The 25756-nt window shown below is 37.2% G+C and overlaps 2 protein-coding genes across 2 annotated transcripts in view; one reads left to right on the forward strand and one right to left on the reverse strand.

Moving 5' to 3' along the window:
* Window positions 1-25493, reverse strand: part of LOC118190411 (uncharacterized) — a 161034-nt gene extending 135541 nt beyond the window's left edge. The window contains exons 1-2 of the mRNA XM_085827050.1: window positions 25385-25493; window positions 22793-22897 (exon numbers count right to left, since the gene is read on the reverse strand). The gene's annotated coding sequence lies outside the window, so the exon portion shown is untranslated. The remainder of the gene's footprint in view (window positions 1-22792; window positions 22898-25384) is intronic.
* On the forward strand, window positions 6199-7200 carry LOC118202995 (general transcription factor II-I repeat domain-containing protein 2-like). Its single transcript, XM_035375236.2, has one exon. The coding sequence runs from the start codon at window positions 6199-6201 to the stop codon at window positions 7198-7200; it is 1002 nt and encodes a 333-aa protein (XP_035231127.2).
* Window positions 25494-25756: the final 263 nt, after the last annotated feature.

Genomic DNA, 25756 nt, shown 5'->3' on the forward strand with positions numbered 1-25756 from the left:
CGGAGATGACGGAAATCTGCGCTTCATGCTGTTTGTGCCACACGCGAATTCTGCAATCTGCTACCAGCAACTAGAATTTTGAGTTTTCAGACACGATGACACGCTTCCAGTCATCTAACGTTCTGCAGCGGTGTGATTTAGAAAACTGCAGCCCCAGCAATCTTTGTCTTCTTGTAAGCAAGGAAACCCGAGATAGCACTTGTATCAAAATCGGCTCTAATCTGATGTAAGATTGCGTTTCTTGTCGTCGATACTGTAAGGTATATCCTAATTTTATAACAGTTATTTTTAGCTTATGATCCTTTCCTCTCTCTTCTAGCATCAACTTGCAATTCCAGAGTTTTTAGAATCACTTTAAGCGCAAATGAGAATTAGAAAGTATTCAAGTTCCACTGACTTCCAGAGAGAGATTTAAGATTCCTGAATAGCCGCGCCTTTGTCTTTTGGCTACGTCTTTCTTACGTCTTTTGGCTACGTCTCTACGCTCAGCAGTGTTACGTGCCTTTTGACAGCTTCCCTGCCTAATTTAATATTATGAGGCAACTAGTTTAGAATTGTGTTAGCTTTGGCTAAATCTCTTTAGTTAGTCATCACGTTGGTTCTTATTTCTCACATTTTGTGTTTGAGCCCTAGTGGGCGCTTTGTTGTAGCCCTCGCACCCTGAGAAAGGGGCCAACTGTATACTCTATTTGGAGCAAATAAATACTTTATTTGGAGCAAATAAAGGATAATTAAACCTTCTTGAGTTTACGTTTCTGTTCTTGGACTTAAGCGCTTATTCGCTTAGTAGTTCACAAGTTGCACAACACTTAGTTTAGTAGAATAAAAGGGAGTAACACTACAATACAATTTATTAAAGCCTGAGTTTTCAAGCATCATTTTCTGGCTTGTGGTCACATTTTGCATGATTCAAACCGCTTCTCAAGTGCTGGTACTCTTCCATAAATCTGTGCGATATGCTGAGAAGTTACTGACATCAAACATTTGGTCATGCCAGCGTCAAAAATTATATTTCGCCTCATGTCCGTTTTTTTAAACATGACAACAGTTACTGGTTTGTTCATCGAAACTTTGATATTTATACTTTTTGGCACCGAGGACAAAAAACAGCTGTTCGCAATTCACTAGTTTCCATTGCGCTCATTTATATGTTCACATCGCATATACGTATGTATAAAAATGTTTCTTCCCAAAATATGCAAACGTAAAAATTTACGAATTGAATAATTTTCTAAAAAATTATCTTTCCGCTTTGAAACAAAGGAAAATATACTTTTCAACTTAAATGAATTTTTGTAGCATTCATTTCATAAATTCATTCTAATTCATCTAATAGCCGTGAAATGAGGAAAATCCTGTCTTCATAGTTTCATATTACAATCATTTTAATGGGATTTGTTTTTAAAATTTAGTTGATTTCGTCAAGCATTTGAAGTCTCTCGCTAAGAAAAGGAAACCAGACTTAGATGTCATTCAGAGGAAACTTTGTTGTTGCTTATGTTGCTCGTGAGACAAATGTGCGAAAGAACTCATACATCTAGCCCATTTGGCGAGGTATGGACATTTTCGGAATTCTCATATAGTTTGAAATTACAACAGAAAATTATCGGAATAAAACATAATGTTCGATATAATAAAATGACATATGTTAGTGGAAAAGCCTGGGGCTTAAGTTCTATAAAACCTAAATTTAAAAGACAAATGCGTAAGCAGTTAAATTCGTTAGAAAGAATGAAAAATGATTCATGTAACAATTTAAAGCTCTTCCAAACAGACATTATCAAGGTTCTCGTTGTTCTATCAAGAATTCCTCTAAAAACATTTTCGTCATTTCTGATAGTTACAATTCATTCTCAGTTTGCTTTTAAATTAGGGTTGCCTCATCACACTCAGTTTGCTTTTAAATCATAAACTATACTATGCTTTTTCGGAATCCTGAATTATATAATGATAAAATAAATTATTGACCTATAAATGATCTTTTAATGTTACACTGAAGTTGAGTACTAAAGGCTGGCATTGTAAAAATCAATTCAAAAAAGCTAATCTAACAAAAGAAAACAAAAAGCTATATAATATAAAAAAAAAGAAAGCGAAACAAATTACAGAATCCCCAATATATTACATTCTAGGTCTTGAAATTCACGTCTAATATTTTACATGGAAATAAAATATTTTCTTGCGTAATGTTATGTTACATTTATGACAGCTTTGCGTAAAAATGTTTGGTACATTAGTACAAGAAGATTGATTATACGTACACTGCGATAAAAAAAAGGGACAGTTCTATTATCTCTCGTACTACTGAGCCGATTGATTACGTCAGCTTGCGTGTTTCAGGTCTCGAAAGCGCGACTTAAGATGTATATATTAGATTTGTTTATAGTATTATTTTAATATAGGTATTTTCTCAAAAAATCGGACTTTTTCTGAAATGACATGCTCAAAAAAGTTTTTTTACGCAGTGCACATGCATAATAGTGGCGCTCTACTATTCAGTTCGTTTATTCCTATCTTATTTTGAATACTTCTTCGTAATGGGTAAGAGAAGAGACAGATAATACAGGTATATTTCCACCATTAAGCACGATGTGCGGGTTGGTTAACGCAATACGTAGGTACAGGCAGTTGAAAACGGAAGTTTCATTTTTGAGTCGTGCATTGCTAATAGCAGTCGGACGCCAAATTAAAACTAAAACTCGCCAAATTTGAAATCCTTTTTGTTTGTTCACAATTCTTCGCAATTAAATTATGTTTCTATTTGTAGCGCGATAGATACTAGACTTTGAATTTTCTTTGAATGTTGTATTGTAATTTGCAACTTAATTTGAAATAAAGGGTAGTACTCTTTATTTTATATCCTAAAACAGATAAAATATACATGCAAAGTATACAGTTAATGGTCCTGTATAACAAGAGCATTATATCTTTTTACAAATACCAGCCCACCAGGGGCCGAGTTGTAAAGTCGCTGAACACTGGTAGTTCGGTCAGAGGTTCGAATCCCGCGAACGGGCTGGCTGCATGGGCGTTTTCGTGGTTTTCCCCATGTGTAACGTGTATACGAGCCAGTTTCCCTTAGAAAGTCCTCCACGAAAGGCATCCCTCCACTTAGGCAGATAGCCCTAGTGTGCTTTGCCATAATTAAATACACCTTTTTACAAATACCCCATAATTAAAGTAAAAGAATGTTATTAGAACACTAACGATGTTATGAACTCTATCTGCTGTTCTTTAATACTCTCGAATACTATATGTAATTTTCTTAATTAAAAAAACATTATATAAAACAATTTAAACATATAAGTACTATACGTAAATCAGGTAAACTGAATTTCAAAGGAATTATTCGATTATTGGTAACTGTAAGAGCATGAAACAATGTAGTATGTATTGAGGAAGTCTTTATGTTATCTGGATCAAGTTTACGCATGTCTTCAATTAAGTCTAATAAAAATGATGTTTTATATATAAATACATAAGAAACGTTTTGTTATTACATTTGAGAACATGAAAAAAAGATTTAGTATTTTTAAGAAGATAATTTTTAAAAGACAACTTACCAGTTACACGAAATAAAATTTAGAAATATCTGAATCACGCACATGTTATAGATTATACACTCATGTCCATAAATTAAGGATAATGCAAAATCAGGCAAAGGAAGAGTTAGAAGCAAAACAAATTTGACTTATTTGTAAAGCTTATTTATTAAACAAAAGGTAAAGAGCAAAAAAAGATGCTATATGTTTGATATTATTAAAAAAATTAGCGATTTTTTCTCCCTGGAGCAAATTACAAAAAAAAAACCTATTTAGAAAAAAACAATATTACATGGTTGGTATGATTGTTAATACATTGTATGTTTCCCAGACGACGCAATACAGTCCGTACAAAGCCCAGGCATGCTGAGTATCAAATTGATCTATCTGATCTTGGGAGATATTACACCACTCAAAAAGCAATGCTCTCCGAAGTTCTGATAGCCATGTAGGAGGAGGCTGACGGCTGCAACTAGTCGGCCAAGCATATCCCACACGTGCTCTACTGGATTCAAGTCCTGTGAGAATGCTGGCCAGTCCATACGGGTGATATCCTCCAATTGATGGCATTCGCTTACGATTTTTGCACGGTGAGGACGGGCATTGTCATGCATAAACACAAACTGTGCGCCCATGGCGCCCCGAAACAAACGTACATTTTGTTTCAGAATGACGTCCCGATAGATTTGGCTTGTCATGGTTCCAATTTGAACATGCAGGTCAGTTCTGGAACCCAGAATAATTCCACCCCAAACGAGCACTCCTACACCACCGTAACGGTGTCGTTCAATGATGTTTTCTTGGTGGTAACGGGTACCTGGAGCTCTCCATATGAAAGTCCGGCGAGAATCGGACTGCAAGCTAAACCTGGACTCGTCGGAAAACATCACGCAAGCCCACTGTTGCGGTGTCCACAATGCATGCTCTCTTCTCCAGGCTAACCGCAAGCGACAGTGAGTTGCAGTAAGTGAAACGAATTTGACAGGTCTACGAGCATATAGACCAATCTGCCCTAAGCGTCTGTTCACGTTCTGCTTTTTCTTACAATTTGCAATCAACGACCCCCCGTCGAACTGGATTCCTTTTGTTGACGAAGGGGGATTTTCGACTAGTGGACGTTTTCTTACAATTTGCTAATTTCGCCACTAATTAGCCTAGCAAATTACTTTCTTCGAAATCGTCTCTTTGAAGCCATGAGGAGCGTAAAGATGTAAATTTGGAAGAAATCGACCAATAACTTCTCGAGATATGGATTAATTGCCATCTTTAAGGAAAGTGCCGCATTAGTGTGCCAGTGATTTAATGTGTTAGTGCCTGTGTTTTCATATGTGTTACACCCTGCCTTTGGATTAGATGTTAATAACAGATGAAAAACAGAAGAAGATTAACGGCCAAGAAGATAATCAAGTAAGCCTTTCCGTGCGACTTCAAGCGCCCATCTAGCAGCCGCCGTTCGCCAACACTCCTTGTGTTTTATATCACTGGATTTGCAATTTCTTCACGAGTGTTTTGATGCTTATTGCAAGTTCGCATGTCAATTAGAAGCCCAGCAATTAATAAAGTTTTTCACGTGCAATTTTATGAACTTTGACCTTTTCGCCTTACCAACGGTCAACCGAAAGCAATCTAGCCCCCGTAGCTTTCCATTCAAAGCTTCTTTACAAAAGGAGAAAATCGACAAGTGGATTATTGTTTCAGCTGTGATTACGCGGCTAATTAACAAGCTATAGTGTGTGTGCGTGTCTGTGTAATTAATGCAATTAATTTGATACCTCGGATTACTTACTACTCTTCTTTAACAGATGAAAAACAGAAGAAGTTAAGCTGCCAAGGTAGGAATTTTGTTTCAGTACCTCTAATTAACAGCTTTTATTAATTACCCTGTTGCCAAATAAATTCAAGCATAGCCTGCCTCAGTGGAATTAAATAGTCCACATTAAGCTACGCATGGCTTCCTGACTCTCATTTATGCCCATTTTAGCATAATTACTAATAGGACATTTGTGTTAATTAATTATATGTATGAACTGATCTCATCTAATTAATTACTGTTTATAATTTGTGTATATTGGTTCCTATACCCTTTGCACACAGGTTATAACAATTCTTCGAATACTATTTCCTGTTCGTTTATATCTCATACTTAATTAATACTGTAATTATTGTTATAAAGCAGGGGTCTCCAAACTTTCCAGCCTTAGGGCCATACTGATTACTCCAGTAAGTTCCGAGGGCCAAAACCATATTATCATTGTTGCCGGTGGTAAAAAGTGAAATAGTCCACTGATGAATAAAAAAGTCCGAAAAAGTACGCAACGTTTAAAAAAGGCTGCAAATCGGACTAAAGTCCGCAAAACGGCAGCACTGCATATTATTAATTTTCCTGTCATTATCTGTAATTTCTAGATTAGTCGTAGAGTACGAGCCATGAGGAGTAACGTGACACGACATCTGGTGGACACAAGCGGAAATAGGTAGTACCTTCCATCACTAACAGATGGCGCTAATAGCACGTACAGAAGTCAGTTCCTATGATACTGTTGTGGAATAAAATAGTGCATACCTCCTTAAAACGTGTTTGTGCGTGTTTAAGTTTAAGACATCTTTGTAACAGTATTTTGATTTGAATTGTTGCTTTTGTGTGTGATTTAGTAGTATGGAAAAGAAGCGAAAAATTGATAGTGAATGCAGAAAATTCAAAGATCAGTGGAACATTCAGTATTTCGTAATTGAGTCCAGTAACAAGGCGCTATGTTTGATTTGCAATGAAAGCATAGCCGTTCTCAAAGAACGTCATCATGAAACAAAACATTTTCGAATGTTACATTTTCGAATGTTACATTTTCGAATGTTTCATAATGACGTTGAACGTCATTATGAAACAAAACATTTTCGAAATTACTCAAAATATACAGGGAGTTTGCGGACAGAAAAATTCGAAGCTATGAAACGCGGATTGAAATCGCAGCAATCTTCATTTACAAAACTCAAAACTGAACAAGAGGCTGCAACTTGTGCCAGCTTTCGTGTGGCTCTTGAAATTGCAAAACGTGGAAAACCATTCACCGATGGAGAAATGATCAAAGAATGCATAATTGCAGTAGCCGAAGAAATATGCCCTGAAAAGGTAAATTTATTAAAAACTGTCAGTATGTCAGCAAACACTGTGGCTCGAAGGGTAGAAAACATTGCTGAAAATATATCCTCTCAACTGTTCGACAAAAATGGACATGTTGAGTGGTTTTCTTTGGCCTTGGATGAGTCAACGGATGTGTCAGATACTGCTCAGGTGTTGATTTATATTCGAGGAGTAGATAAAAGCTATGAAGTGCATGAAGAACTTCTTGATATGTATAGTATTCATGGCACAACTACTGGTACAGATATTTTTAAAGGAGTTGAAATGGCCATTAATCAAAAGAACCTTCGATGGAAAAACTTGAAATGTATTACAACTGATGGAGGCAAAAACATGAGTGGGAAAGATAAAGGAGTGGTCGCTCTTGTGTCAAAGGCTGTAGAAAATGATGGTGGTTCAAAACCATTAGTCTTACATTGTATCATTCATCAACAGTCCTTGTGCGGAAAATGTTTGGATATGTCTGAAGTTCTGAAACCAGTCATATCAACTGTTAATTTAATAGATCTTTTGGGCTGAATCACCGACAATTCCGACAATTTATTGAAGAGATTGGAGAAAATTACTTACCTTATCATACTGCCGTACGTTGGCTTAGTTGTGGGAAAGTTCTTCAGCGCTTTTTTTAATTTCGAGCAGTGATCGAAATTTTTTTGAATGAAAAGCATCGCCCTCTTACTGAATTACAAAACAACGCATGGCTGTGGAAGTTAGCATTCTATGTTGATTTGACAAAACATGTGAACGAACTGAATTTGAGATTGCAAGGAGAAAACCAGCATCTTCCTGATTTATACACTAATATCAAATCATTCCAGAAGAAATTGATACTGTTTCAATCACAACTACGAAGTAAATGTTTTTCACATTTTAAAACATGTGAAATATTCAGCTACACCACTGAGACTGAGTTTCCTATTGATTTTGCAATCGAAACTTTGAGTGCTTTGAAAATAAATTTTGATACTCGTTTCTCGGACTTTGATGCCATTGCGAATCAAATTAAGATTTTTCAGAATCCTTTTGATACTGACATTGAAACCCTAGCCCCGGAACTTCAAATGGAAATGATTGATCTACAGTGCATTGATATAATTAAGAACAAATATCAAAACTCATCTTTGTTGGAATTTTATAAGAGTCTTCCACTGACACAATTTGATAATTTGCATAAATTTGCTCGTGGGCTGTTTTCTGTTTTTGGTACTACTTATTTGTGTGAGAAGACCTTCTCCAAAATGAAGTACACAAAAAATGTTTACAGATCTAAATTAACTGATGAGCATCTTAAATCTATTTTAATAATTGGTACAAGTAAAATTAGTCCACAGCTACAAACTATTGTCAGTGGAAAATCTCAGTTACATAAATCTCATTAGTATTTCATATGTCATTATGCTTGTTATAAGTTATGTTTTTATTTAAAATGTATAAAATGTTAGTTGGATTCATTTCAATAATTTGTTAGTTATTATGTACTGAAGTTAAATTTTCTGCATATTATACATGTCTTTACTCATTACAATTCTGTGTTTCTTTATCCAACTTATCACAAAAACAATAACAATAAGCCTACAACAATGTTATGAGTAGTTAGCCCATGACCATATCAATGTAGATGTCATATTAATAATTATTCAACATAAAATTAGAATACTTCAGTAAACTAAATTTAATTTGCTATAAAAATATGTTCTCTAAAAGGAGTTTTCAAGTATGCTAGCTCTCCGCGGGCCGGACAAAATCTGTCCGCGGGCCGGATATGGCCCACGGGCCGTAGTTTGGAGACCCCTGTTATAAAGTACTACCGAGAAATACCAGCACTGGCTGTGTAGTTTTCAGTGTCAATTTAGTATTATCTTCAGTACTATCAGTGATTTTACAGTGTGTTAGTGTTCTGCCAACGCTTCAGTGCTTTCACAGTGTAAGTTAGTGTTCATAGTATCAGTGAGTATAGCATCAGTGTGTAGAGATCAGTGTTTAGTGAAGCATCAGTGTTTAGTGGAATCCCAGAGTCCAAATGAATTTTTGTGTTTTTATGAGTATACAGAGATGCACCCAACGCTCATTTTCCCAATGTTTAAGTGCTTTGTCAGTCAATTTTAGTATTTTTAGCTTCAGTCTGTAGTGACCAGTGTTTAGCATCAATGTTTAGCTTCAGCGCTTTAGTGAAGCTTCAGTGTCTAGTGGAATCTCGAAGTCCAAGTGAATTTTTGTGTTTTTAAAGAGACTATAGAGAAATACCCAACGTCTGTTTTCCCAACGTTTTAGCGTTTTACTAGTGAATTCTAGTGTTTATAGCATCAGTTTATAGTGCTCAGTGTTTAGCATCTGCGTTTTAGTGAAGCTTCAGTGTCTAGTTGAATCTCATAGTTCAAGTGAACTCTTGTGTTTTTAATCAGCATTCAGGGCTTGTAGTGTTCTATCTGTGCAACAGTCCAGTGTCCACGGAACTTCCACCATGAATGATGGAGGCACCTCGATTTGTGCAGCAGTATTAAACCCGCAGAGCCTCTACGACAGTGATTCTCTCAGCTATGCCGAAAAAATAGATGCCCTAATTAAGGAAGCTATCAGTGTAAGCACTATAGAACGGCGAAATCGGCACTTACTGCCTAAAGATTTGCGGGAACGCATGCTTGAGATCCTAGAAGTCCTCAGGCATTTGGCGCACAAAGGCCCGAATGGATACCCCCAATTGCCAACCATGGAAGTTGGTACCACTACAGAGTTTAACCCCATAGGGTCCTCACCCTCGCCACAGTACATGGAGCACTTCTTAGGGACGAAGCACACGGACACGCTTACAGACGCCCACAAGCGACTTAATTATGCATATCAGTGCTGTGAAGGCTTGCACGCTAAAGTGACGGGCTCGACAGTGCTTCACGAAAGTGTCATTCAAGGAAGGATTCAGTCTGAGGACACACATCTAGGTGGCACGGCAAAGAGACGCTCATATGCAGAGACACTGCAGCGGAATCTAAGACCGAAAATTAAGGATCTTCCCACGCTCCTAATTTTTCTTACGAAAGACGAACATGCACCAGACCTGCAAATGGAACTGGAAAGGCATGCGCCCTTACTGGATATTGGGTGTCACTGAAAGGAATACAGAAGCTCAGCAAAGGAGGAGTTGCAGTGCGCTGTCACTCGAAGGAGGATGTGGCAAAGTTACACCATGCCCTGGCACAGAATGTTAACATCAAAGATAAGATCAGCACGAGGATTCCACATAAAAGGTCCCCAAAGTGCGCGATAGATAATATTCCAAATGGTACCCCGGCGGAGGAGGTAGCAGACCTTGTCTCTAGGACCTTTACTATCAGTAAAGATGATTTCAAGGTCTCTTTCAGGATCAGCAATCGGAGGAACAAGGCGCTAAATGGATTTTAGACTGTTCACCGACAGCCTTTTTAAAACGTTGATGGATCAAAGAGTTTTGTTCCAGGGATGGAGGGAACATCGTGTGACAGAGTTTACAGGGACACGTAGATGCTTCATCTGCCAGGACTTCGAACATTCGGCAAGGGACTGTAAATTTAGGTATCATTGTGCATATTGTGGTGGAAACCACAATGTCAAAAAATGCATGGCTGATAGCCCGAGCTGTGTAAACTGTCTAATTGCCATTAATTGTCTGCTAATTGTCTAATTGACTGCCCCTCCTTTCACTTGCAAGTGCTTAAGATCAAGGCCCGGACAGATTACGGTACCTCAGTCACCAATTGAATACCAAGTGTACCCATACTGCATAATGGTGACACCAAAAGCATACTCTCTAATCTGTCTCATTTTCCCTCCATTGTCACCCAACGTTGTAACCTTACAGAATGTCACAACAAAGCAATAGTACCGAAAGACAGGACATTAACTCTCTCCTAGATGCGCAAGAAGAGGTTAAGATCGTACAGGTGAACCTCCAGAGAGCTCGGGCAGCTACCGCCCAATTAGTCCACTATGCAATGGAAACAGAGGCTGACCTTCTGCTCATACAAGAACCATACATCCAAGCAGGAAGGGTGGCAGAATTCCCCTTATCCTGGACCATTTTCGAGAACCCGGAAAGAGAAGGGTCAAGAGCTGCCATAGTCTGCTGCCGTAACAAATGGTCACTTACGAGTATCTCACTGTCAAAAGACCAAGTTACCATAGCAATTGATGCAGTGGGACTAAGTCTCCTGATTACGAATACCTACATCCCACCCACAGCGGAAGCCGCAGAATATCTTGACCAGCTGCAGACAACACTCCGAGACTATCCCTCCAGCAACCACCTTTAAGTCGGAGACTTTAACTCCCACTCTGAAGTGTGGGGCTATTCATTTACTGATCCACGTGGTAGACTTGTTGAGGACTTCATAACGAGTCATGACCTAATTCTACACAACACCCAAGGATGCCTCCCCACTTTCGAGACAATTACTGGACAGGGATGGCCAGATCTCACGCTGTCCACACTAGAGTTGGCTACAAAAATCCAGAACTGGGAGGTGCAGGATACGCCCACAAACTGAGACCATCGATACATCACTTTCAGCCTCATGCATCCCCATTCCCGATTATCACTTAAACGATATAGAACCTCGGCACATAACTTAAAGAAATTCACCCGAGAAATGAGACTGGTCCTGGAACAGCAAGGAGATGAACTGAACAATTGTTCCACGGAACAAGACGCAGATCGCATCACATGTAACCTGGTGCAGTTAATACAGCAAACATGCGACGGTACGATGAGCATCAAATCTCCCAAAATTCTTAAAGCTGCCAGCTGGTGTACAAAGGAGCTACGGACCAAGCGAAGCCGCACGCGGGCGATGCGCAGAAGGTTGAAAAAAGAACGGGACCCGGATCGTAGACAACAACTCAGCGTAGAATACAAAAGAGCGCAGGCTCAGTACAAGAAGGACATTCTGAAGGCAAAGCTCGATAGCTGGAGGAACTTCTGCACACAGCACACTGAAGTTTTCGGCGTACTACACAAGATAGCCTCCAGCAAAGTATTCATACCACCATTGCATCGCACGTATGCTGGTTCACACATAGGGTCACAAGGCTTCATGGCCACCACACTTCAGCGCATCCTTGACGCAGTATTCCCACATGATGAGAATGATGTTTCTTCTGAACATGAGGCATACAGCCTGTCCACGACAGTCCCAGATGATCCCCCATTTACAGTTAAGGAGGTCACAACTGTTATACGAACTCTCCCGGTCAAAAAGGCAGCACCAGGGCCGGACTCTATAGACTACCGGATCTTGAGGGCAACCTACAAAGCCTGCCCAAGACTGCTAATGGCTTACTTCAACAAACTTCTAAGTCTTAAGCACTTTCCAACACATTTTAAAACGGGCCAAGTGGTCCTCTTTACGAAAGAAGGCAAGGACCCCCAATGATCCTTCGTCCTTTAGACCAATTTGCTTTCTGCCAGTCCTGGGAAAGCTCTTCGAGAAGCTTCTCGTTCTCAGGCTGAAGCATCATATAGGAAAAAACGGTGTTCTCTCAGATGCACAATATGGCTTTCGGGAGCATCGCTGTACGCTTAATGTCCTGGAGCACGTCTGCGAGGAAGTCAAGCGACTGCGCAAAGAACAACAGCATGTGGCAGTCCTCAGTCTGGATCTGCAAAGTGCATTTGACTCCCTGTGGTGGCCGACAATCCTAGAAGCTTTACATACAGCTAACATCCCAAATAACATCCTACAGATTTTTAAAAGTTATCTCAGTAACCGCAGCTTCATCGCGGTTCACAATGGTGGAATAATTACCAGGCCACAGCAAAGAGGCTGCCCACAGGGATCATGCGCAGGTCCAGACCTGTGGAACTTAACATTTAACTCGATTCTAAAAGCAGAATGGCCGGCTCACACAACAGTCGCAGCCTTCGCAGATGATGCCACTTTCGTGTTCAGTGGGAAAAGCCGCGTCATCCTTGAACAAAACTGCAAGGAAGTCATTGACATGTTCTATGATGACCTTTGCAAGGCTAAGAGGCTTAACATCTCGCATTCAAAATCTAAATATATCATCTACCATAAACCGGGCCAGACCTTACAAAGAAACCCGACAATTGCGATGGCAGGTCACAGGATTAAAAGAGTTAAAGAGATGAAGCTCCTAGGTATCATACTAGATGAAGGCTTTACCTGGATCCCCCATTTAAGATCGCAAAGAACAAAAGCATTAAAAATAGGCATGAATCTAAGGAAAATGCAAGGCTCCAAATGGGGACTGCGTCCCCATATTCTAAAGATCCTATACTCTGCAGTAGCAGAAAAGATCATGATCTACGGGGCGGCAATATGGGCAAACCCCATGACCTGCAGGAAACAAAAAATTCTTCAAAGTTCCCAAAGACCTTTCGTACTGGCGATTACAAAGGCATATCGAACAAGGTCGACAGCAGCCGCAGCAGTTCTGGCGGGACTAATCCCGTTACCAATAAAAGCACAGCAGGAAGCCGCAATTACAATGTTTTCCCAACTGCATCGAAAAGCACGATTTGGGGAGCTCAGCTATGACCCTGCAGACTTCGAGTTTAAAAGTTCAAAACTTAAAACACACCCTTCAGATTACGAGAAAGGTGTTGTGACTCACTTCGCCCCTGAATTACCACCATCCATAGAGGGCCCGGGCTTCATGATTTACACGGATGGGTCGAAGATGGACAATGCAGTCGGCAGCGCATATACAGTTTTCCATAATGGCACTGAAGTGCAAACCTGGAAGTGCCATATGTCTCCGCACAATTCGTTCTTCCAGGCGGAAGCCCTTGCTTTGCTGAAAGCAATAGAATGGGCACAAACTACCCCAACAGAAGATTTTACAATCTATACTGATAGCCTATCGGTACTGTACGACCCACGCCATCAACGACCCACGCCACACCTCCCCACTCGTGTCCCAAATTCAGGAGACACTAAGAAATACGAGTCCGGTCCAAATAATTGAAATCTCTTGGGTAAAAGCGCATGTTGGTGCCCAGGGCAACGAACGAGCAGATACCCTGGCAAAAGAGGCAGCACAGGACCGGGATGCGGTGCAAATAGACCCACCTTTACCAAAGTCACTTCTCAAGCGGCAGACTTGGCAGTCAGCTCTGTCGCAGTGGCAGCAGGAATGGAACACGTCGCCACAGAGTCGGCGAACTTTCGAATTCATACGAAAAGTTGACACGGAACGACTCATATCTGCGCCCTTCTTAACAAGATTCATCACAGGACATGGGCCGTTTCCGACCTACTTCGCAGAGAGAAATATATCCTCCACAGACCTATGTGTCTGCGGAAAAATCGGGTCCCACGACCACTACCTGACGGAGTGTCAACTCACCACATAATGGCACGTTAAACTCCCGTCGAATAATGTCGCCTTTAAAAGATTCGTGCTGAAACAACCACGACTTATGGACAAAATCAAAAAGATCATGGATCACTTAGAAGTACTGGGGCAGGAGCTCTGCAGCCCTGCATAGGTGCCGCACATGCCAGTTTCTGTAACATACGTGGCAAAGTGAGTACCTCGCTAGCATATATGCTCAGCGTGCCACAGACGCATTAACAACGTACCTCAGCATGCACTGTATCCATCGTACACGCACCAAGAGAATAATGCATAGACAAGTGTATAGTGCAGTCTAGAATTCTCTTACAGTTTATGTCCGCCTGTTTCTTATGTACATCTCTACCAGCCAAAGTGTAAATTTCTAATATCATGTTGTCAAGTTTTTAAGAGGCTCAGCCCCTGTAGTAGGCATGTATTAAATATTCACATTAATGTGCACTTCATAATATGTCGAATCCACGTAGTATTTAGTGTTCTCATATGCGTATATGCCTGCATATTTCAGTGTATTGAATTCACGTGTATGTAACAGTAGTATAGTATAATTGTTTAATCTTATTTACGTGTACTGTATTCACGTATTATCAGTGTATTGTATCCACGTGTATGTTACAGTAGTATAATTGAATAGTTGTATAATCTAATTCACGTGTATTTTTGTGTACATGGTACTTACGTATCAGTGTCAATGTATATCAGTGTAAAGTATATTAGTGTGTCGCATTAATGTGCATTGGTGTATTGTGCCTATATTTTAGTGTATCGTGTATTAGTGTTTAGTATATACGTGTATAGTATATTAGTGTGTCGCATCTATGCGCATTGGTGTATTGTATCTATCTTTTAGTGTATAGTATATTAGTGTGAAACATTTATGTATATTGACGCATCGTGTCATTGGTTTATTGTGTCTATAAATATATTCTAGCATCAAGTTGTCATGTTTCAAGATCTAAGAACATACAGAGTAACACCTGTAGTAGTACTGTGTATTATTAATATTTACACAAAAGTGTATTTTAAAATATATAGAATTTACTCAGTTTCTATGTATATCAATACTTAACTTTTTTACATATTGTAACTTAGCGTAAGTTTCTACCTATCTCAGTGTATAGTATCCACGTGTATGTTACAGTAGTGTAATAGAATAATTGTATTATCTTACCTATGTGTATTTTTGTGTACATGGTACTTATGTATTAGTGTCAATGTATACTAGTGTGTCGCATTTATGCGCACTGGTGTATTGTGTCTATCTTTTAGTGTATAGTATATTAGTGAATTATTGTATAGTATACTCGTGTATAGTATATTAGTGTATAGAATACTGGTGTATAGCGTATTAGTGTGTCACAATTATGTGTATTGGTGTATTGTGTCTATCTTAGAGTTTACAGTATCTTAGTGTGTTGCATTATGTCCATTGACGCATTGTGCGATTACACGATCAGGTCTATTTGTAAACTACTATATTTATGTCTATTTAAAGTTTCAGCTACAGATAGTTGCAGGGTCCGGACAGCACCCGAGTAGTCATTGTAAGCCGTCCGGGTGTCCGGCCCTGCTGTCACCTACACGTTCTGCCTTGAAATTGTCGTACCAGTGTCTGAAGAGAGCTGACGAGACAGGTTTGAGGCTGTGCTTCGCCTATTTCTTTTGGCAGTAACTGCCAAATACCGGTCCTCATTCGGCGTTGTAACTCTGGGGCGACCTGTGCTGTAACGTCTACTCACATTACCATCATCTTGGAATCGTTGCCAAAGCCTGGAGATGACACTCTGGGCAATTCCAAGTTCGTCTGATACTTCCAGTTGGGTACGGTAAAGGGATGGTACCCATGTCCCCCGTACCTAATCCTAATCCTATACGCAGCCTTTGGTTTACCTTGAACGCATTTTTCCAGCATTTCTTTGCGCAAATCGACACGAGCTTTCTTTCGAGCGTTTGTAAGATTATGCGGGATCCAGCGCAAACAAATCTTTTTTATGGACAAACATTCATCTAATATCTTATTGATGCTTTTATACTAATGCGCAAAGTTGCCTCAATATTACGGTATGTCAAATGATCATCTTGTTTTATCAGTTCGCGCACAACATCGATATTTTCTAGCAGAACAATCAATTTTGGACGACCTTCACGGAATTTGTCCTGGACCGAACGTTGACCGTGATTGAATTCGTACACCAGCATTTTACAGTGCTGTAGGATAGTGCTTTATCTCGCTATAAAGAATTAAAGTCACTGAAGCACTATTATCTTGATAATTCACGTCGAAAGATATGAAATCCCACGAAAATGTTCCCGAGTCAATTCCATTTTTTGCCCGAGTTGAATTTTTTAAACATTTATTTAAAGATAAATCTTAATAACCTACACGTAATGTATTCGTAAACGTACATAACATAACAAACGTACCTATTGCATTGTACCATGAAACATTTTAAGCGTATCTCATCTCAGTATATATTTTTTTAAATTATAAATAGAACGACATCCAGAAATTAGCTGTTGCCATTTTCTCAATAGATATTTTGTCTAATAACAATAAATAATTTACAATCGTGCTTACATTCGACCATCCTGACTTTTCAATTGTCCTCAATTGAATCAAATCTTATCATATATTAAAACGACAAATAAACAACAACAGAAATATAATAATAGGTAGGAAAAAAATAAAATGAAATATAATTTTTAAACAATTCTATAAGTCCTATACAAAGATTCTATAGCGCAATGGTTTGCGCACTGTCGCTTGAGCCTTTTAAGTTCATCCTCGTCTGTCTGCGTCATTACCGACAACGCCGGCATTGTCATCATCATCATTTGCTTCTGCATTTTTCCAAGATTTTAGTTGACTTACATGAGCAGTTGACGCATAAAAGCGACCATCGCAGGCTTCTTCTAGTTGTGATATTCTATAAGTGTCGCCCGGAAGTACTGTCACAACCATTGGTCCACGATACTTAGGTTGAGTTTTGGTTGGCTCTCCTGGTGTAGATTTTGAATTTCTTTTAACTAATACTATTTCTCCTTACTCAAATGATAGAGATCCTGTTTTCTTTTTGTCATAATAAGTTTTCATTTTTTCATGTTCTCTAACAATCTTTTCTCTAGCTTCTTTTTGTAGTTTTTCCGGTTCCTTCCGAACTTCTGCTTCTTTATTAGCAAGTAATCTCAAAACTCCATCTTGAAATCGTGGTACATATCCAAGAAGTATTTCAAAGGGTGTTTTTCCAATAGTTTTATTGATTGTGTTATTCAAGTTTCTCTCAACGTCTTTAATTCTTTTGTCCCAATCCTTTTGATCTTTACTTTTCATTGATGTTACTGTCGTTGATAAAACTGTTCTGTTCGATCTCTCGACCATACCATTTCCTTGTGGGTGGAAGGTTGAATTTAATGTATGAAGAATTCTCTTTTCCTTGCAAAAATTTTGAATTTTCTTTGAAGTAAAACAAGAACCTCGATCTGCTAATCCAAATTCTTCTATGAAACTCATCAATGATTTTAGTACATTTTTCGAAAATGTGTTTTTCACAGCATACAATCGAACGAATCTGGTCATATTATCAATGACGACTAACAATTCCTTGTTTCTTTTAGAACTTGTGATGAAAGGTCCAAGATGATCAATATGTATTGTTGCAAAAGTTTCGCGGCCTGGGGGTATAGCATGCATGTGAGAACACAGAATTCTCACAGTGAACACGGTGGCATTATCGATTCTTGAATCGTTATCGCGCCTTACCACGTGCGTCGCAGTGGATAAAAACTGGAAGGACTAGTTTTGTCTTTCTCTTTCTGCCTGTCGTCGTGTTAACAAGTGTGTGGGCATTCGGGCCACACACACAGCTCTCGCCATCGTCCACTGTAAAACGTCATGTAATCGAGCTGATATTCCTTTGCATAAGATGGAGGAGAAAACATGTTCTTGTACGAAGAAAGCTGCATAAATGAGCAATAAGAATTCAGGTAAACTTTACTGGTTATGCTGGGAGGTAAAATGGTTCGTGTGCTGTGATTTCACGTGTATATCCTGATAACTGGATTTTTCGAAGTGACGACCATGTGCGCCAAATTCAAGCCTATCTACAAGAAATCTTCTCTCTTCTCTCGCGAATAATTGCACCGCCTATTAATTAAGCTTCTTGCAAGATGCTGATAAGTAATGTGCCATCGATGCTTTAGGATTAGGAATTAGAGTATACCGTAAGAAATGAACGCTGTGAGAGTCCCGTAGGACTAACTAGTAGGACATGCCGAAAGGCATTCATGAATGTAGTTTTGTTTTGTAACGTATATAATCTAGGCTAATCAAGAAAAGTGTGTTTTGTGATTTAATAAATGTATATTTAAAAGAGAGCTACTGACTCATGCATGCCTTATTGGGTAAGTCATTTTATTCTTATTATTAAAGATCATGCAATGTACTAACCACTAAATTTTAGTTTAACTATTTACGCGGAATTAATTCGCACTTGATACTCTTAGTATCGTTACTTTGATACGATCACGGCCAACAACACCACAATGCAGAAGACCCTGTCTTTTTCCACCTGGAGCTTTGTTGACGAGGCATTCGAAACACATTGATATATGTCGACCAACATATCTCTTCATAGCAGGAAACCAGTACAGTTCTTTAATTTTTGAGACAGTCCCATCAACAGCAAAATGTTCCATAAGGACATTAAACTTCACCAATATGCTTTTTCTCATGCTTTTAGGTACGACGTATAATAACTTCTTCTTTTCTCCATCCTCCACAATAGGGAACAGTCTATTCCTTTTCAAAATATAACTCTCCACATTTTGATTTTCTTCTTTGGTTCTTTCACTTGGGTCTTTCTTCAAGATTGTTATTAATTCTGTTAACTTTTCATCTGCATGCTGTATCATAAAAATTTGTTCGTCTAAATTTAAGGTCAGACAAACTTCTAAATTATCTTCTATCAAAGAATGCATGGTGTCTGATGAATTAATAACAGGAACTCTACTGATTGCATCGATATGAGACATTTTAATTCCTGGTTTGTGGCGTGTTTCAAAATTATATTCTTGAATAAGGATACTCCAACGAGCAATTTGGGGATTGCTAGATTTCTTTGCATTCATGTAAACCAATGCTTGGCAGTCGGTAACTGACCGTAAATTCAATTCCGAGTAAGAATTGTCGAAGTCTATCTAGAGTCCAGCTAATTGCCATTAGCTCAAGTTTCCTCGAGTGATAATTCTTTTCAGCTTCTTTTGTCTTTTTACTCAAGCAGTAGACAAGATGCCATTTGCCGTCACTTCCGATTTGAAGTAACATGCCAGCAATAGCCTCTGAGCATGCATCAGTATGGACTTCTGCTTGAGCTTTAGGGTTGTACAAAGCTAAAATTGGTTGATTCGTCAGTTCATTTTTCAGCACTGTAAAAGAACTTCGCTGACTTTCTTCCCATCTGAATGTTTGATTTTTCTTAGTTAGTTGAGTCAATGGTCCAGGTTTAATGGCATAATTTGGAATAAACCTTGTTAAACCAAAAAATCGTTGAACTTCATGAAGGTTTTTTAAGTTCTGGGAATTTTGATATTATTTAAACTTTTCTTGATCTCGGCTTTATTCCGTTTTTATTGGTTATAAAGCCTAAATATTCTATTTCTTGTTTGGCAAATTCACATTTCAGTAACTTCAGGGTTAGTTTAGCTGCAAGTAGTGCTTCGAATACATTAATTAATTTCTGAATCACTCCTTCCCAAGTCCTTCCTGGAACAAGTATATCGTCAAGGTAGCACAACACTTCTTTATTACATAATGAGGATAATGCATGATACATCAATCGTTGAAATTCCGCAGGAGTGTTAGTCAAGCCAAAAATCATTCTTTCATATTGACCTCTTTCATCCGGTGTTATGAAAGCAGTTTTCAATTTTGCACTTTCAGTTAATGGAATCTGTAAATATCCGTGTGCTAGATCTAGCGTTGTAAACAGACTACACTCATGCAATTGTTCTAATAAATCATCTATTTTAGGCAGGGGAAATTTATCCTTCATAGTCTGACTATTGAGACGTCTGTAACCAACAACTAATCTGAATTCACCGGTCTTTTTCTTTACTAGTATGACAGGACTATCATATGGGGATCGCGTTTCTGTTACAATTCCATTTTCTTTCCATTCTTAAATTATTTCTTTGATCGCAGCTCTTTCAGAGGCATTTGTTCTATAAGGCTTCATACATACTGGCTTTGAACCTTCGATTTCCTTAATGTCCATTTCTAGAAGATGTGTGCACCCTAGTTCTGAAATATTTAGTGCAAATTCATTCATTCAGAAGGCACAATAACTCTTGCTGGTGATCAACGTCGAAATCCGAGTCAATTTTAACTTGGCTTAAACTTAATAGGAACTTTTATGTTGTTAATATTTTCCGTTTTTGCTAAGTTCGAGCTCAATTCAGAAATTTCAGTATTTAAACATAGTTCAACTTCTTCTGCTTTCCCAACGCATTGTTTTTTTTTTAACTTAACACTTCTATCGCCAACGTTAATCACTGGTATACAAGTTTCCCCATTTTTAATTTCTAATAAATAGCTTATACCTTCGGAAGGATTTTCTATCATAATTGATCCATTATCTACAGAATCTGTTTGAGAACTGACATAACTGATCATATTTTTCTCTAACTCATTTTCCTCAAGAGCGTTAAAGCAGACTCGATTTATTTTTATCAATTTGGAGGTTACTAAATATTTCATCTTCTCTATAACCGAAGTGAAATCAGTTTCTTATTCTGACATAAGCGATGTGAGGGAGATCAAGCCATGTCCGTCCGATGACTAGATCAACTGGCTGTGCATTATAAGGTACAAGGTAGATATTTATGCCTTGGCCTTTTACATTATCAACTTCAATATCGGCTTTAATCATTCCTATAGACGTCACTGCAGGCACCCTTTGATTTCCAAAACCGTACAATTCATTCATAGCAGTTTCAGGTTTCACTTTAAGTTTCTGAGCAACTGAAGTTCTTAAGAGACAACAAGAACTCCCCGTATCAATTAAAGCCTGTACTTCTTCAGAATTATTCAGTTTTGCTTTCTTCAAATATGAATTCAAATCTCTCTTCTGTATTTTCGTCAACTTGCTCAACAAAATAACTTTTATCATTTGAATGATTATTTTCAGGTTTAGTAACACAATTTTTAGCTTTATGACCTGTTTTATTACATTTTCGGCATGTTACTAATGATTTGGGCAGCGGACAGTTCCTTGAGATGTGTCCAAAATTATTACAGCAGAAGGATTTTGGTTCACCTTTTTCATTATGTGTGATACCGTAGAGATTTTTCTTTCCGTTGATTGTAACAAATGGTTCATCTTTAAAGGAGTTTCGCTTAAAGTAAGACCCTTCTTTACTCGGTTATTTATTGTTGAAAGTTGACTTCAGATACGTAAAAATTTTTCGCGATTACAATACTTCCTTTTTACTTCGTACAAGAAAGTAAATAGTTAATATTCGACAAAAAACAAAATCTAAATTTTAGCACGATATCCTGTTTCCTGAACTAATATTTCGGAAAGTATTACATACTCGTTATGAAAAAACAAAAGTAAAGTAAATTAGACTTCCGTATGGCAAAAATTGACAGTATTTCAACCCAAAATTAACTATTTTTCATGTCATTTTAAACTTGTGTTGAGGAACCAGTTAATTAAATTAGACCAATTTCGAGAAAAACAATAATGCGCATGATGGGGGACTATATAAGTGACTATAGAGAAATAAATTCATATAGCGTTGTAGACTAATATTGTAGACACCGAGAATATGTAAAATGAGAGCTTAATTTCATGTGTAAACTTAGAAACATGCACCTCTTACACATTTTGCTGCTTTTGTTCACCATTTTGCTGTAACAGGAGTGAAAGTATATTTTATTCTAGTATATATCTTCATTAGATACACAAAATTTTATAACACAAATCTAAAAGTTACGTTTAAGCCGAATTTTAATAATTCACAATCCGTCACCTCCTCAATTTTTTTTTTTTACGGTTAGGCAAAGTAATGTATGATTTTTGTTTAATATTGTGTGCAGTAATTAAAACAGAAGTATCTTATCTATGAAAACCTAATTCCGTTTAAAGAAAAGTAGGCTCTTTAAACCCATAAATGTACATTGTTTACGTGTTCCGTCCTACAGCACTACACGAAAGAAGACATGCCTTCGTATATAACTTTCCTCTGTATATAATATGAAAAGATGAAATAAAATATTAATAGGACTAATAGGATAACTTTCTAATAGGACTCGGATGTATACACGTTAAACATTCAGAAAAGCAAGAAGACAGCCATGCAATCAGCCCGTCCTTGGACTTGGACCCCGGATCCAATTAATAGTGTGCAGAAATTTCATCGCTTAGACGATACTACTTATAATTTTAGAAAATATTTTACTTATAATTTTATAAAATATCTTAAAACGCTAAACCACTTCGTAGATATCAAGACAGAAGTGAAACACAACTTAAATAAATCATAAACGTGAAGCAACAACCTATGCTAAGCATAAATTTTTTAGCATACACACTCAGAACTTCTATGCTAAAAATATGCACGTAACATAGGTAATTGCTTTACTTTGATGAATTACTAGATATCCAATATATATATATGACAATAATAATGACCTATACAAGAAAGATTTAAAATTTCAGAGAGGAATATTAGTTCCATAGAATAAAAATCATATCAAACTCACCCTCGCATTTCCCAGATTTACTATTTACTTTAAAATTTGCATTACATGTACATTTTTTCCCATCTTGACCAAATTCACACCTTCCTTGCTGCCCGCAATCACATTCTGAAAAAAATATGTATTCAAAACATTATGAAAGAATTGAATAAAAAAATTTTTTACTGTATAAAATTAATTAATATTTGATTAAACAAACACCGTACATTTAAATAAAACTGCGCAGCACAAATGTGAAACCTTTACAGATTTAGAGACATTTATTTCAAACAAGCGGAAGTATCCGATGCAGTCACGTTAGATTGAGAGTAATGCATTTAACAACAGAGAGAACCTGTGGTGTATTATAGTGAATTCGGTGTGAGAAAGGATCTCTCATGACTCTACACATCTCAGCATGCGCAACCATGGGTTATAAAGTATGACTGTTGTCTAGGATTATCAAGGAATTATTCTGAAAGTTTCATTTAGGAAACGTGTTAAGCATATTATTATGAATAGTTGCGAAATCTCTGAAGCAGTGGCATAAAATACCTGACTTCCTTAGGGAAAGGAAATAATTTTGAAAGGGTTCCGCAGAAAATTGAGAACAGACTGAAGTTTCAGTCAACCAAGAATAAAATCCTTGTGAAATTCTTTCACAGATTCTAAGAGGTCTGTACGGATTGCAAGGCGAAACAGGTTCTTCATTAGCGCATTCCGATGACAGGTTCTTATATTTGCGTATTCCGATGACAATTACCCATTCAAAAAGTAGAATTACCGGAATGTTAATTACCTGAAACGTAATTATTTTTATTTTTACGTATTTACTACTCTGATGATAAGCCAGATGTGAACAGTTTGAAATCTATCAAATTTTTCCACATCTATCATTTTTCATTTTACATTTTCTATCAAATTTTTCTATATCAGAAATTAAATTAGCGATTAATAAAGAAACGTGGCATTGCATAATTTCTATTTAAAATTCCATTTGTATTAAAACGTAAACTATATTTGTCCAAAACAAGTTGAATTTCAGATGGCAAAGGATCTCGCGAGCCGCAGTTAAGGTGTCGGAGATGGCAATCTGGCTATGTGTGGCTATGTGTGGTACATAATGGCGACCCTAAAAAATCTCTTAAGTGAAGTCGGGTTTCTAGAAAGTTGCGATATTTCTCCTAAGGCTTAAGTATAAACCTTACGTAGCGAACTTTCTTAATTACAGAACAGATTCAAATGGTTAAAAATTAAACATGATACGTGAAATAATAAAAGGATCAAGGGCTGAAAAAAATTTCGTTGGCCTAAACATCTACTGTTGGGAATTTAAAGATAAAAATTAAACTTTTACATTACTTAGGTGAGAAAATAAAGTATGTTGGATTAAATCTACTTCGTCGATAGCGCATAAACCACAATAGTATAAATTCACTCTTTAAAATTCACTGCATTTGTTTACAATAGCGACACTCTGGCACTATGTTCACTTAACAGCGTTACATTTCGTCCATATTATAACTCAGAATGCATATAAATTTATATCATTTGAAGAATTATCTAATCGTTACCACATGCTCTATTCAAGTACTATAATAAATCTAAAACGATGTATAAAAGAAATTAACAGACCAAAACAAAAAAGAAACAGTTTTAATATTGTAGACACCCAGAATATGTAAAATGAGAGCTAAAATTCATGTGTAAACTTAGAAACATGCACCTCTTACACATTTTGCTGCTTTTGTTCACCATTTTGCTGTAACAGGAGTGAAAGTATATTTTATTCTAGTATATATCTTCATTAGATACACAAAATTTTATAACACAAATCTAAAAGTTACGTTTAAGCCGAATTTTAATAATTCACAATCCGTCACCTCCTCAATTTTTTTTTTTTACGGTTAGGCAAAGTAATGTATGATTTTTGTTTAATATTGTGTGCAGTAATTAAAACAGAAGTATCTTATCTATGAAAACCTAATTCCGTTTAAAGAAAAGTAGGCTCTTTAAACCCATAAATGTACATTGTTTACGTGTTCCGTCCTACAGCACTACACGAAAGAAGACATGCCTTCGTATATAACTTTCCTCTGTATATAATATGAAAAGATGAAATAAAATATTAATAGGACTAATAGGATAACTTTCTAATAGGACTCGGATGTATACACGTTAAACATTCAGAAAAGCAAGAAGACAGCCATGCAATCAGCCCGTCCTTGGACTTGGACCCCGGATCCAATTAATAGTGTGCAGAAATTTCATCGCTTAGACGATACTACTTATAATTTTAGAAAATATTTTACTTATAATTTTATAAAATATCTTAAAACGCTAAACCACTTCGTAGATATCAAGACAGAAGTGAAACACAACTTAAATAAATCATAAACGTGAAGCAACAACCTATGCTAAGCATAAATTTTTTAGCATACACACTCAGAACTTCTATGCTAAAAATATGCACGTAACATAGGTAATTGCTTTACTTTGATGAATTACTAGATATCCAATATATATATATGACAATAATAATGACCTATACAAGAAAGATTTAAAATTTCAGAGAGGAATATTAGTTCCATAGAATAAAAATCATATCAAACTCACCCTCGCATTTCCCAGATTTACTATTTACTTTAAAATTTGCATTACATGTACATTTTTTCCCATCTTGACCAAATTCACACCTTCCTTGCTGCCCGCAATCACATTCTGAAAAAAATATGTATTCAAAACATTATGAAAGAATTGAATAAAAAAATTTTTTACTGTATAAAATTAATTAATATTTGATTAAACAAACACCGTACATTTAAATAAAACTGCGCAGCACAAATGTGAAACCTTTACAGATTTAGAGACATTTATTTCAAACAAGCGGAAGTATCCGATGCAGTCACGTTAGATTGAGAGTAATGCATTTAACAACAGAGAGAACCTGTGGTGTATTATAGTGAATTCGGTGTGAGAAAGGATCTC

The sequence above is a fragment of the Stegodyphus dumicola genome, chromosome 11, assembly GCF_044657685.1.
Source record: "Stegodyphus dumicola isolate Sdum_Otavi_A_Nest chromosome 11, ASM4465768v1".
Taxonomy (NCBI): domain Eukaryota; kingdom Metazoa; phylum Arthropoda; class Arachnida; order Araneae; family Eresidae; genus Stegodyphus; species Stegodyphus dumicola.

What these genes read in the sequence shown, in the direction of transcription:
- LOC118202995 (XM_035375236.2), top strand. Translation starts at nt 6,199, where the DNA reads ATGGAAAAGAAGCGAAAAATTGATAGTGAATGCAGAAAATTCAAAGAT.